The 15,045-nt window shown below is 36.5% G+C and overlaps 1 protein-coding gene across 5 annotated transcripts in view; it reads right to left on the bottom strand.

The window, feature by feature from the left end:
- npr1b (natriuretic peptide receptor 1b) overlaps positions 1-15,045 on the bottom strand; it is a 55,568-nt gene that overhangs the window by 31,416 nt on the left and 9,107 nt on the right. For all 5 annotated transcript variants that reach the window (XM_062029790.1, XM_062029793.1, XM_062029791.1 and 2 more), the window contains 2 exons: positions 195-382; positions 11-124 (listed from right to left, as the gene is read on the bottom strand). In XM_062029790.1, the coding sequence (XP_061885774.1) occupies positions 11-124; positions 195-382 (302 nt within the window). The remainder of the gene's footprint in view (positions 1-10; positions 125-194; positions 383-15,045) is intronic.

Raw genomic sequence — 15,045 nt, 5'->3', positions numbered from 1 at the left:
AATAACTAACCAGCGAGTCCTCGATGGTGTAGTTGAACATGGTCTTGGCGTCCACCTTCAGGTTGTGGACAAAGTCCTGGTACTCGGAGTTCTGCGGTTCTTGATACGTGAGGATCTTAACGCTCTGCCGACACACATGGCGCCACATGGTCACCGCGGCGGCACACGTGCGGGTGCTCGGGGGTCACGCGTACCTGGAAGGCCTCCTTGGCGACGGCGTCGTCCTCATCCCCGCGCGCCCAGGGCTGCCTGCGCGTCGATCTGAGGCTCTCGCCAAACACGTCGATGTAGAAGAAGACGTACTGCTCGTGAGGGAGGTCGGCGCGGCGGAAGTGAACCATCAGCTTCCTGAAGACGTCCGGCGAGCAGCAGACGAACATGACTGGACGGGAGACACAGGAAGTGACAATGAACATTGGGAATACGTACGCAGAGTACACGTGGATGTGGCTAGTAATAGCTCAAATGCTAATAATGCTAACAATACTAACCGTTAGCATGGCCATTAGAGGTGTCGAAAAAAATCTATTTTTGAATGAATCGTGATTCTTATTAGAAAGGATTCATAGTCGATTTTTAAAAAATCCAAAATCGATTAAAAAAAAATTTCACATCTGATGAACAGATTTACTTTAGAAAAGAGACATGTGGGATTGTTGCCTAATTTGTATTTGACTTTATTAAATGTTTTTGTAGAATTTTATTAAACAAAACCAATTTTCTTTTGAGTAATATAGAAATTTACCACAGATGTTTGTCTATTTTATGGAAGAATGTAGTTAATCATTGAACTGACACCCAATGTTATTAAATAGCATTGACTTTGGAATCGAGAATCGTTTCTGAATCGAGTCGTTACCGCCCAGAATCGAATCGAATCGTTTGGTGCCCAATTTTGGTCGGACTTTTTTATTCATCCCGATTCTAAATCCATTCATGATTTTCAAAAATAGATTTAGTTTTTAAAAAAAGTGTTAGTTTTTTTATAGGAATCCATTTTTAAAAATAAGTTTTTAGGCCATCGCCCAGCAACCGGAAGGAGCTTTTCTAACCTGTTACCTGCTTTGAAAATGTTTCCTTATAATCGTTATACCAAATAATACGTTGCAAGAATCGGTTGGAATCGAGAATCGATTCTGAATCGAATCTTCACCCCAGCAATCGGAATCGTATCAAATCGTTAGGTGCCCAACATTAGTTTTTGGTGTGTTGTTTCTAATAATTTGGCCAAAGGCGCAAAAATAGCTTGTCCATCCATCCATCCATCCATCCATCCATCTTCTTCCGCTTATCCGAGGTGGGTTCGCGGGGGCAGCAGCCTAAGCAGGGAAGCCCAGACTTTGCTCTCCCCAGCCACTTCGTCCAGCTCTTCCCGGGGGATCCCGAGGCGTTCCCAGGCCAGTCGGGAGACATAGTCTTCCCAACGTGTCCTGGGTCTTTCCTGTGGCCTCCTACCGGTCGGACGTGCCCTAAACACCTCCCTAGGGAGGCGTTCGGGTGGCATCCTGACCAGATGCCCGAACCACCTCATCTGGCTCCCCTCGATGTGGAGGAGCAGCGGCTTTACTTTGAGCTCCCCCCGGATGGCAGAGCTTCTCACCCTATCTCTAAGGGAGAGCCCGGCCACCCGGCGGAGGAAACTCATTTCGGCGGCTTGTACCCGTGATCTTGTCCTTTCGGACATAACCCAAAGCTCATGACCATAAGTGAGGATGGGAACATAGATCGACCGGTAAATTGAGAGCTTTGCCTTCCGGCTCAGCTCTTTCTTCACCACAACGGATCGATACAGCGTCCGCATTACTGAAGACACCGCACCGATCCGCCTGTCGAGAGTATAGAGCTGGTCCACAGTTCCACGACCAGGACGAAAACCACACTGTTCCTCCTGAATCCGAGGTTCGACTATCCGGCGTAGCCTTCTCTCCAGTACACCTGAATAGACCTTACCGGGAAGGCTGAGGAGTGATAAAAATAGCTTGTGTTGTACCTAATAAATTGGCCGCAGGTGCAACTGAGATCGGTAGGTTGTAAGTTCAAACCCCGGCCGAGTCATACCAAAGACTATAAAAATAGTACCCTTTACCTCCCTGCTTGGCACTCAGCATCAAGGGTTGGAATTGGGGGTTAATTCACCAAAAGGATTCCCAAGCGCGGCCACCGCTGCTGCTCACTGCTCCCCTCGCCTCCCAGGGGGTGGAACAAGGGGATGGGTCAAATGCAGAGGGTAATTTCACCACACCTAGTGTGTGTGTGACTATCAGTGGTACTTTAACTTTAACTAACTGTACTCCATGTTTACCTAATCAAGAGAGTCGTTCCTTGCCGAATCCTACTTCCATGTCTGTGGCTTCGCTCTACTGTAAACCTAAGGTAATGGCCCAAAATATAATCAGTTGTTACTTACCCCAATTTGGACGTTTTCTGAAAGTTTCAATAATAATTGCCCATAACGTTTTGAGTTATATCGTGAACCAACTAGCTAACTAACCAACTAACTAACCAACAAACTAAATATTACGGAGGTAATAAATGGATAAAAGCACTGATTTTTTTCTTTCCGATCCGATACCAAGTAAAAATCAGGCTGGTATCGGTGATACCGATCCGATACTTTATGCAAATATATATTATGTGTCTGCTAAGATTTAAAAAGTTGTGTATTTTTAAATATAACATATCCATCTAAAAAAAATTAAAACAGTAAAAATTTAAGAAATAAAGAGCAAGAAATCAGACTGTAATGAGAAAAAGCTGAGCTTATAATTAATGATAATATACTTATTCGCCTATAACACAAAGCGTTGTTTTTAAATATATATATATATATATATATATATATATATATATATATATATATATATATATATATATATATATATATATATATATATATATATATATATATATATATATATATATATATATAATATCTGTTTTTAGCATTAAAAAATATATATATATAAAAAATGGCCACCCCATACTGGACTTTTCAGTATGTGGACCTTGGTGGAAAACGTTTAAACACCCCTGATCTAAAATATACTTCAAATATAAACAAAGTTTAGTTAGCTAGTTAATTAAAAATATATAATTCATTTGAAAAACAACCATAATAAGCATGAACATTAGTATGTATCGGTATGTAATGAGAAAAAAATGAAATCATCTAACTTTGTGTCAATGTCCACACATTCAAAAATGCTTTTCTACACACCAAAAAATCTGTTTTTTATTATTCCGCCGCAAAACTCTAGCGCGCTCCACAGCCCACAGTTGTCATCCGATCGGAACCGTTCCAGTATCAAAATGTTCGGCTCGGCTGGAAATCGTGAGCTCCCCAAAAAGATTTAATTAAATTATTCCAGGTTACCCAGAATTCCCGGTTTTCCGGGACATTTTCGTATTGAAAATGAATGGGCCATTTTTCCAACTTGCACAAATCCCACATTTCTCCACCGATTCAAACCGTTCCACCAACCACACTCTCCACTCACCTTGGACAACCAAACCGGTACCGGTACCAAAATATTGGTATGTATGTATATATATATATATATATATATATATATATATATATATATATATGTATTAATATATATATATTAATATATATATGTATATATATATTAATATATATATTAATATATTTATATATATATACATATATTAATATATATATATATATTAATACATATATATTTGTGTGTGTGTGTGTACATATTTTATTAATATGATGGATACATAATTACATAATATAAGTGGATATTAAGAGTATGGGAAAGTTTGACTTCTAAACTTGCTTAGTTCCGTGACTTAAAGTTTTGTAATCAATCAGAAATATCAAGCAGCTAAAATGGATATGTGTGGAGAGAGTGTTTAACCTTTTTCCCATCATGCACTGTAATAGATTTGAATGGGTGTAATTTAGAATTTTTTTTATGGTGTTCATTGTTCAGTGAGCAGGTTGTGTTATGTGTGACCATGTGTGTTGACCGTTTGCATTTTTTTTTGTACCATGACTATGGAAGGTTGTTTGGATTGTGTCATATCTGTATATGCTGTGCTATTATTTCAAAGTGCTTTCAAGGCTCATTGATCTGAATTACTCACATTGTCCACAACATGGCAGAAAATGTGTACCATTCAAAGACCGCTGAGTAATTAGAAAACACTCATGATGTCTCGCGGGCCAAATTGAAGGGGCTGGCGGGCCGCATTTGACCCGCGGGCTGTAGTTTGGACACCACTGATCTAGAACATTAAACACAGCGTTCAAAAATCTGTCAAAATGTTTTAGTACGACTTTGGTAGGCTAAGAAGATGCACCGCTTGATGGAACGCGTGGCATTATGGCTACCATAGTCAGACGTACTTTGCTTAAACATGTACTATTATTATTATGCTGTGTGTATAAGGACCCCAAAATGGTCCCTAATAGGAGACATTATCCGGCGTTTTGTTTAGCAATATTATGCAAAACCAACAATTCTTACCTATTGGTACCTGCTGATGTCTATTTGGGATCTGCATAAGTCCCGAAAATGTGCGTGCCTCCGCCATTGTAGTCAATAATCTATTTATTTTACTCTGTCCTCTACCCGCTGTTGCCATTTCTAATACAAAGTAGAGTACAGTTCTAACTTATATCTGTCTATGGAAGCGCTAAAAACTACCGGTACAATGTAGATGGCGGGGAGCAGACGCTGTCGAAGTGGAGGCACGTAAATAAGACTAGCAACAAAACGGCGCATCCTGAAGAGACGGTCAGAAAGCGACTTGAAGATGGTCTGCAAAACATAATCTATGCAACATTTTGACCAAAAAAACACCATGACATGTTATGTAGCCCACAAGGAAGTGTTTTAAATGTAAAATATCATAATATGACCCCTTTAATGCGCCTTTTGTATGAAAATAGACCTGAATATACCCACTCATCGGCAGTGCGCCTTGTAATCCGGTGCGCCCTATGGTCCGGAAAATACAGTAATAGTATATTTAATGGGTTTTAATGAGTATTTATTACTGTATTTAGAGAGTATTTAGAGAGTAGTAGTAGTAGTAGTAGTAGTGTTGTCTTGGCTTCCTTCCATGTTGGGAGTGTGACCATCAGAGCGCCAGGAAGTCTCCTGAGCTGTAATGCTTGATGTTCCTGTCTCACCACCTCTATTGTTCCAGCCATGGAAGAAAGTAGGAAAATAACACACACACACACACACACACACACACACACACGCACACACACACACGGCACATTCACTCTTCAAACTTTACTGCAGCGGCGTGATTTAAAAATAGTCCATTACAAGTTATTTGTCCTTCCCACTTTAAGTCACAGCCCAATGAGAATGCAGCGTTCGTCCGAGACAGATGCTTAGTTTATGGATGTTTTGACGAGTCCGATTCTTTTTTTCAAGGTCAGAGGTCACATGCCACCCCGCTGAAAGCAGGAAGAGCGCTGCAGATGACCTCTGACCTCCCAGGGGACATCCTGACCGGGGTCCGTCCTTAAGGGAACGACACCGCTGACGCGGCCATTTGCAACATGGGCCGCTTGTTGCTCAGCTTCTTTTTACACTTGTGTGACGGATGCCATGAGCCACATTTTTTGACCTGGCGACACATGATTTCTATTTCTACGATTCCCGATGGGGAAAATGCTTCCCACCGCAGCACAAAACATTTCTTGAAAAAACAAAGAAGCCAGCAAGCCGGCCAGATTTCCTTAAAAGGAACAAACTTTCATTTATGTAAATGAAGTGTTTAAATATTTATCAGCAGCTGCAATGACGTCATCCCAATTTTTTAAAATTATTATTTACGTACTTTCAGAAAAATACATCCTGATGAACATTATTTCATCTTTGCGAGTATGATGATGGTTGCTTACAGCTCAGCTTCACACCGTCAAGTCTGTGTGTGTTTGCGTGTGCGTGTGTGCGTGCGTGTGCGTGTGTGTGTGCAAGCGTGTTGAGGTGAAAACCCCGATCACTTGTCACACTATAACATCTGGTTGTGTAACAAAGATACATCATCTCTTCAACCTAAATAAACAATTGATAACATACGATGGACATTATAACAAAAAAAGATAATAAGATGGAGATGTTGTTAAGGTGGAAGTTATAATAAATAAGATAATAACATGTATATGTTGTTAAGGTGGGAGTTATAATAAATAAGATAATAACATGTAGATGTTGTTAAGGTGGGAGTTATAATAAAAAAGATGTAGATGTTAAGATGGAAATTATAACAAAATGATAATGGAATGAAGTTAGATGTTAAAGTGGACATTATAAAAATAAGATGTAAATATTGTTAAGGTGGAAGTTATAATAAGATGGAGATGTTGTTAAGCTGGAAGTTAGAATATTAAGATGTAGTTGTTGTTAAGGGGAAAGTTATAATAAATAAGATGATAAGATGTCGATCTTGTTAAGGTGGAATTTATAATAAATAAGATCAGATAAGCTGTAGATGTTGTTAAGGTGGAAGTTATGATAAATAAGATAAGATGTACATGTTGTTAAGGTGGAAGTTATGATGAATAAGATAATAAGATGGACCTGTTGTTAAGGTGGAAGTTATAAAAAAATAACATGTAGATGTTGCTAAGGTGAAAGTTATAAAAAATAAGATGTAGATGTTAAGGTGGAAATTATAATAAACAAGATAATAGGATGAAGTTAGATGTTAAAGTTGAAGTTATAAATAAGATGTAAATATTGTTAAGGTAGAAGTTATAATAAATAAGATGTAGATGTTGTTAAGGTGGAAGTCATAAAAATAATATGTAGATGTTAAGGTGGAAATTATAATAAACAAGATACTAGGATGAAGTTAGATGTTAAAGTGGAAGTCATAAATAAGATGTAAATATTGTTAAGGTAGAAGTTATAATAAATAAGATGTAGATGTTGTTAAGGTGGAAGTCATAAAAATAAGATGTAGATGTTAAGGTGAAAATTATAATAAACAAGGTAATAGGATGAAATTAGATGACAAAGTGGAAGTTATAAATAAGATGTAAATATTGTTCAATCAATCAAAGTTTACTTATATAGCCCTTAACGACATCCTCGGCTGTTAAAGTAGAAGTTATAATAAATAAGATAATAATGTAGATGTTGTTAGGTGGAAGTTATAATACATAGGATAATAAGATGTAGATGTTGTTATGGTGGATATTATAATAAAAAAAAAGATGTAGATGTCAAGGTGGAACTTATAATAACAAGATAATAGGATGAAGTTAGATGATATTAAAGTGGAAGTTATAAAAATAAGATATAGTTGTTGTTAAGGTGGAAGTTATAATAAATACAATATACACTACCGTTCAAAAGTTTGGGGTCACATTGAAATGTCCTTATTTTTTAAGGAAAAGCACTGTACTTTTCAATGAAGATAACTTTAAACTAGTCTTAACTTTAAAGAAATACACTCTATACATTGCTAATGTGGTAAATGACTATTCTAGCTGCAAATGTCTGGTTTTTGGTGCAATATCTACATAGGTGTATAGAGGCCCATTTCCAGAAACTATCACTCCAGTGTTCTAATGGTACAATGTGTTTGCTCATTGGCTCAGAAGGCTAATTGATGATTAGAAAACCCTTGTGCAATCATGTTCACACATCTGAAAACAGTTTAGCTCGTTACAGAAGCTACAAAACTGAACTTCCTTTGAGCAGATTGAGTTTCTGGAGCATCACATTTGTGGGGTCAATTAAACGCTCAAAATGGCCAGAAAAAGAGAACTTTCATCTGAAACTCGACAGTCTATTCTTGTTCTTAGAAATGAAGGCTATTCCACAAAATTGTTTGGGTGACCCCAAACTTTTGAACGGTAGTGTAGATGTTGTTAAGGTGGAAGTTATAATAAACAAGATAAGATGGAGATGTTAAAGCGGAAGTTATAGTTAACAAGATCAAAGGATGTATATGTTGTTAAGGTGGAAGTTATAATAAACAATATATTAAGATGTATATGATATTAAGGTTTGAATTCATAATTAAAAAGATAATAAGATGAAGTTGTTAAGGTGGAAGATAAAATAAACGAGATAGTAAGATGTAGATGTTGTTAAGGTGGAAGTTAAAATAAACAAGATAAGATGTAGATGTTGTTAAGGTGAACGTTGTAATAAACAAGATATTAAGATGTAGATGTTAAGTTTTGAATTATTAATATATAAGATAGTAAGATGGAGATGTTAAGGTGGAAGTTATAATAAATGAGATAATAAGATGTAGACGTTAAGGTGGAAGTTATGATGAATAAGATAATAAGATGGAGCTGTTGTTAAGGTGGAAGTTATGATAAATGAGATAAGATATAGACGTTAAGGTGGAAGTTATAATAAATAGCATGTAGATGTTGCTAAGGTGAAAGTTATAAAAAATAAGATGTAGATGTTAAGGTGGAAATTATAATAAACAAGATAATAGGATGAAGTTAGATGTTAAAGTGGAAGTTATAAATAAGATGTAAATATTGTTAAGATAGAAGTTATAATATATAAGATAATAATGTAGATGTTGTTAGGTAGAAGTTATAATACATAAGATATTAAGATGTAGATGTTATGGTGGAAATTATAATAAACAAGATAATAGGATGAAGTTAGATGTTAAAGTGGAAGTTATAAATAAGATATAAATATTGTTAAGGTAGAAGTTATAATATATAAGATAATAATGTAGATGTTGTTAGGTGAAAGTTATAATACATAGGATATTAAGATGTAGATGTTGTTATGGTGGATATTATAATAAAAAAAAGATGTAGATGTTAAGGTGGAAGTTATAATGAACAAGATAATAGGATAAAGTTAGATGATGTTAAAGTGGAAGTTATAAAAAATAAGATATAGTTGTTGTTAAGATGGAAGTTATAATGAATAAAATATAGATGTTGTTAAGGTGGAAGTTATAATAAACAAGATAAAATGGAGATGTTAAAGCGGAAGTTATAGTTAACAAGATCAAAGGATGTATATGTTGTTAAGGTGGAAGTTATAATAAAAAATATATTAAGATGTATATGCTATTAAGGTTTGAATTTATAATTAAACAGATAATACGATGAAGATGTTAAGGTGAAAGATAAAATAAACGAGATAGTAAGATGTAGATGTTGTTAAGCTGGAAGTTAAAATAAACAAGATAAGATGTAGATGTTGTTAAGGTAAACCTTGTAAAAAAAAACAAGATATTAAGATGTAGATGTAAAGTTTTGAATTATTAATATATAAGATAGTAAGATGGAGATGTTGTTAAGGTGGAAGTTAAAATAAACAAGATAAGATGTAGATGATGTTAAGGTGGAAGTTTAATTAAACAAGAGAAGATGTAGATGTTTTTAAGGTGGAAGTTTAATTAAACAAGATAAGACGTAGATGTTGTTAAGGTGAACGCTATAATAAACAAAATATTAAGATGTAGATGTTAAGTTTTTAATGTATAATAATTAAGATAATAAGATGGAGATGTTAAGGTGGAAGTTAAAATAAACAAGATAAGATGTAAATAATGTTAAGGTGTAAATTATAATAAACAACATATTAGGATGTAGATGTTGTTAAGTTTTTATTGAATAATAAATAATATAATAAGATGGAATTTTTGTTAAGGTGGAAGTTAAAATAAACAAGATAAGATGTAGATGTTACGGTGGAAGTTTAATTAAACAAGATAAGATGTAGATGTTGTTAAGGTGGAAGTTGTAATAAACAAGATGTTAAGATGTAGCTAAGTTTTTAGTGTATAATAAATAAAATAATAAGATGGAGATATTGTTATGGTGGAAGTAAAAAAAACAGATAATAAGATGTAGATTTTGTTAAGGTGGAAGTTTCACTAAACAAGATAAGATGTAGACGTTGTTAAGGTGGAAGTTTAATTAAACAAGATAAGATGTAGATGTTGCTAAGGTGGAAGTTATAATAAACAAGATGTTAAGATGTAGATGTTGCTAAGTTTTTAATGTATAATAAATAAGATAATAAGATGGAGATATTGTTAAGGTGGAAGTAAAAAAAAAACAGATAAGATGTAGATGTTGTTAAGGTGGAAGTTTAATTAAACAAGATAAGATGTAGATGTTGCTAAGGTGGAAGTTTAATTAAACAAGATAAGATGTAGATGTTGCTAAGGTGGAAGTTATAATAAACAAGATGTTAAGATGTAGATGTTGCTAAGTTTTTAATGTATAATAATTAAGATAATAAGATGGAGATATTGTTAAGGTGGAAGTAAAAAACCCAGATAATAAGATGTAGATGTTGTTAAGGTGGAAGTTTAATTAAACAAGATAAGATGTAGATGTTGTTAAGGTGGGAGTTTAATTAAACAAGATAAGATGTAGATGTTGCTAAGGTGGAAATTTAATTAAACAAGATAAGATGCAGATGTTGTTAAAGTGGAAGTTACAATAAACAGAATAAGAAGGTGTAGATGTTGTTAAGTTGGAAGTTAAAATAAACAAGATAAGATTTAAATATTGTTAAATTTATAGTTAAAATAAATAAGATGTAGATGTTGTTAAGGTGGAAGTCATAATAAATACGAGCTAGATGTTGTTAAAATGAAGCGTGGAGTTAAGAGAGTTAAATAGCATGTTTGTCAGGAAATAGCTCTACATCTGATAGGCGTACTGCTGCTTCCTTATAAGGCGTCAGGTTGCTGACCTCTGTTAATGAATGTCCTGTTGGGAGGCGTCAGGCAACTGTGGGAAACACACACACATACGCACAAAAACATACATACACATTACACATACACTCTCTCTCACACACACACACACCCACACACACACACACACGCACAGCATTCATTGTTGGTTGATTGCATGCACGTTATTTAAGTGGAAGCCCATTTTAGCCGCAGAGCTAGCGCTAGCATACTAAACGTGCCAAAGAGCCTCAGGGCACACAGAGTGCATCAAGCTGCTGCACGTCTGGCGCATGCATCGATCCGGCTCATATTTCTGCTGCATCAATGGCGCCCTGCGGCAAACATCACTCTCGTGACCACAAGTCTTCACGCTTATGGGTCAATAGGTCACAATAACGTTTACGTGTGTGTGTGCTGTTTAACTTTCATGTTAATATTATCCCAAAAATTATCATTTGTACTCTTTTGTCATTATACTAGGATTTTATTGTGTATTGTGTGTGTAAATGTGTGTGCGTGCATGTTATTGTATTTGTACCCTTCTTGAGACATCAACAAGGAAAAGTAACTTCCATATGAGAACAAGTGAACAAGTTAGGACCGAAATCATGGTGCCAATACAGAAAACAATTGCATCTAATAGTGAGCCAAATGCTAGAGTCCGTGAACATTGCTCCAAAGTCAGGAATTTTGTTGTTGATGTAATGTGCATACAGGGCAGCACGGTGGAAGAGGGGTTAGTGCATGTGCCTCACAATACGAAGGTCCTGAGTTCAATCCCGGGCTCGGGATCTTTCTGTGTGGAGTTTGGCTCCAGCACCCCCCGCGACCCCAAAAGGGACCAGCAGTAGAAAATTGATGGATGGAATGTGCATACAAAAGTAAACATTGACAGGTGCAAAGGCAGCAATACATGATAAAACAAGATGGCAGCTAAAAAAGGACTTCCCTATTCCTCCCCGAAAAAATCCGCCAGGTGAACAGCTGATTTTACGACTTCCGGTGCTGACGTAAGACAACCCGCGTCCCATATGTGGCCATAGGATGAACAAATACACTACGGTACTAAGACTATAGTGGCCATTGACAGTTAGCTTCTACAGCTGGGTTGCACAAAGTGCGGCACAGGGGCCATCTGTGGTCCATGACTCGTTTGTCATCGGCCTTAAGCACATTACAAAAAACAAAAAAATAGAGATATCATTTGCACCCCTGGTGGTCAAATCTATCGAAATTAGGGTGGTCCCGAAAAGGAGGGATTTTTCAAATTGACTGTGTGTCGGTTTTAAAAGTGCTCCCCCTCTGGTCAACATATGAAATAACAAGTGTGTGTAAAAATTTTAAGTGCTCCCGCTCTGGCCAACATATGTAATAATACCTGTGTGTAAGAAATTGAAATGCGGCCACTTTGGCCAAAATTTATTTAAAAAATAACAAATAAATATGTATATAGAGACATACTGTAATAACTTGAAGTAAATAACGAAGATTACAAACCAATTACAAACCAAAAATGTATAAAACATTTTTTTTGACTAAAAGCTTACCTTTATTATCTTTTACCATAGTATGTATATATTATTAATGTTGTAAATACAAATCTTTATATATCTAGAAAGGGTGGTTCTAAAGAGGTAGGCATTTTTCGAAGGTCTCAAGAAGGTAATAAATACAAGAATGTGTGTGAGTGTGTGTGTGTATGCGTGTGTGTGCGTGTCTGTGTGTGTGTGTGTGTGTGTGTGTGTGTGTGTGTGTGTGTGTGTGTGTGTGTGTGTGTGTGTGTGTGTTCTGGCAATGCCTACTAAATGGGGACATCGCTCTGTTTACACAGTCACCTGTAGGGGACCTCTGACGGTATGGGGACAAAAAAACGGGTCCTCTAAAGGGAAACCTTTTTAAATGATAGTCATATCCATTCTAAAGATGCCTAAGTGATTTTTAAGCTTTGGCCCAAAAAAATAAATAAATAAATAAATAAAATAAAATAAAAAAGCTTTGGCCCATAAATTTGGGATACTTTGTTTACGTGTTTCAAATATTGGTAAAAGAGAAAATGAATTTTCTTGAAAAGTGAAACATTTGTTATCCTGGCATTAATAGTACTGTGATTCTGTATGGTATCCATCCAAAATACAGATCTCATTTGCACCCCTGGTGGTGAAATCTATCAAAATGAGGGTGGTCCCAAAAAGGAGGGATTTTTCATATTGACTGTGTCGGTTTTAAAAGTGCTCCCCCTCTGGCCAACATATGTAATAACAAGTGTGTGTAAGAAATTTAAATGCACCCCCTTTGGCCAAAATTGATGAAAAAAAAAATATAAATATGTATATAAAAAGGAAGTCTAAGTCTAGTCTAGTCTAAGTCTATATAGAGACATACTGTAATCACTTGAAGAAAATAATGAAGATTAAAAACCAATTACAAACAAAAATTTCAACAACAAAACAACTGACTAAAAGTTTACCTTTTTTATCTTTGCATAGTACGTATATATTATTAATGTTGTAAATACAAATCTTTATATATCTGGAAAGGGTGGTCCTAAAGTGGTAGGCATTTTTCGGGGGTCTCAAGAAGGTAAGAAATACAAGAACATTTGTGTGCGTGCGTGTGCGTCTGTGTGTGTGTGTGTGTGTGTGTGTGTGTGTGTGTGTGTGTGTGTGTGTGTGTGTGTGTGTGTGTGTGTGTGTGTGTGTGTGTGTTCTCAGGTCAGCAGGTGATAATGATGGCTCAAACAGATTCTCGCAATGTATTACAGTGGAACCTTGATTTACGAACCCCCTTATGTGCGAACTTTTCGGTTTGCGAACCTTTAGATCGAGTCAAATTTGCCTCTGTGTGCAATGTGCAGTGTAGGAACACTTCATTCATTCGTTCATTTTGTGTGACGCCGAATGCCTCGGGGCGCTGCCATTTTGATGACATCGCTTCCTGTGCAGTACATTACACACAGGGCACTGCCATTTTGGAGAGGCAGAGCCCCCTACGTCACATCCTGTTTACGCAGTCCATTACTCTTCAGCGTGTGTCTCTTTTCTTGCCAGGTTTTGTCTATTTTGTTACTCAACATGCGTTCAAAAAAAGCCAACAAACCAGCCTGGAAAGGAGGTGGGATTTGCTGTGGACTTAAAAAAGGACTATTTGCGAGGAGTACACCAATGGGGCACACAGCGTTCTGAGCGAATACAGCCATGGATTTGGGGATCCTCTGCCATTCTTCCTTGCAGATCATCTCCAGTTCTGTCAGGTTGGGTGGTGAACGTTGATGGACAGCCATTTTCAGGTCTACCCAGAGATGCTCAATTGGGTTTAGGTCAGGGCTCTGGCTGAAAGGTCAGAGGACTGTTTCAAAGCCATTCCTTTGTTATTTTAGCTGTGCGCTTAGGGTCATTGTCTTGTTGGAAGGTGAACCTTTGGCCCAGTCTTAGGTCCTAAGCACACTGGACAAGGTTTTCTTCCAGGATATCTCTGTACTTGGCCGCAGTCATCTTTCCTTTAATTGCAACCAGTCGTCATGTCCCTACATTTGAAAAACACCCCCATAACATGATGCTGCCACCACCATGTTTCATTGTAGGGATGCATTGGGCCGGTGAGGAGCAGTGCCCGATTTTCTCCACACCTACCGCTTAGAATTAAAGGGGAACTGCACTTTTTTTTTTTAGAATTTTGCCTATCATTCACAATCATTATGAAAGACATGACGACGGATGGATTTTTTTTTTGATGCATTCTAACTCGTAAATAAAAAGCCAATGGGAGGTCCTATATCCTGCCCATAAAAACAAATAAAAAAATGTACAAAAAGCGCCAACAATACTCCATTTACATTTGGTGACTTGGATATTAACTAAGTATTAGTGATATTGTTATTATAAGCACTAACGCAGACAAACTATGTATAGCACCGACGTGGTCACGAGCTTGTGTGCCATTGTTGACATGATCGACTGATAAGATGCTTCCTTGTTTCCTTGCTCGTCAAACTTTACTGTAGATAATTTATCAGGCCTCTCACTTAGATAGTAGTAGGATGAAAACATATTCTGACAAGTTGGTACACTTTGACAGCCAATTTAGTCGATAGAATGGCGAGATCGACACAAAAAGACACTTGGTTTCAACCCTCTTTTCTTCGCGAGGATTATGAGTCATTCTTCATCTAAACGGGAATATATGAACATCCTATCAGTCGTCATTCTAATGACAGCAGAACCTTGTACAGAAAGTGATGTTTTATTAGGTTTGTTGGCTCTCAAAGTCTGCAGTGAGTAATCAGTGATGATGTTTTAAAGAAAAGCAAACGTGATGCGTTTTTGAAATGAATGATCAAAATACCTCAATATTAAATGTTATTAT

This window comes from Entelurus aequoreus, linkage group LG20, assembly GCF_033978785.1.
Source record: "Entelurus aequoreus isolate RoL-2023_Sb linkage group LG20, RoL_Eaeq_v1.1, whole genome shotgun sequence".
Classification (NCBI taxonomy): domain Eukaryota; kingdom Metazoa; phylum Chordata; class Actinopteri; order Syngnathiformes; family Syngnathidae; genus Entelurus; species Entelurus aequoreus.
This window is presented reverse-complemented; position numbering and strand designations above follow the sequence as displayed.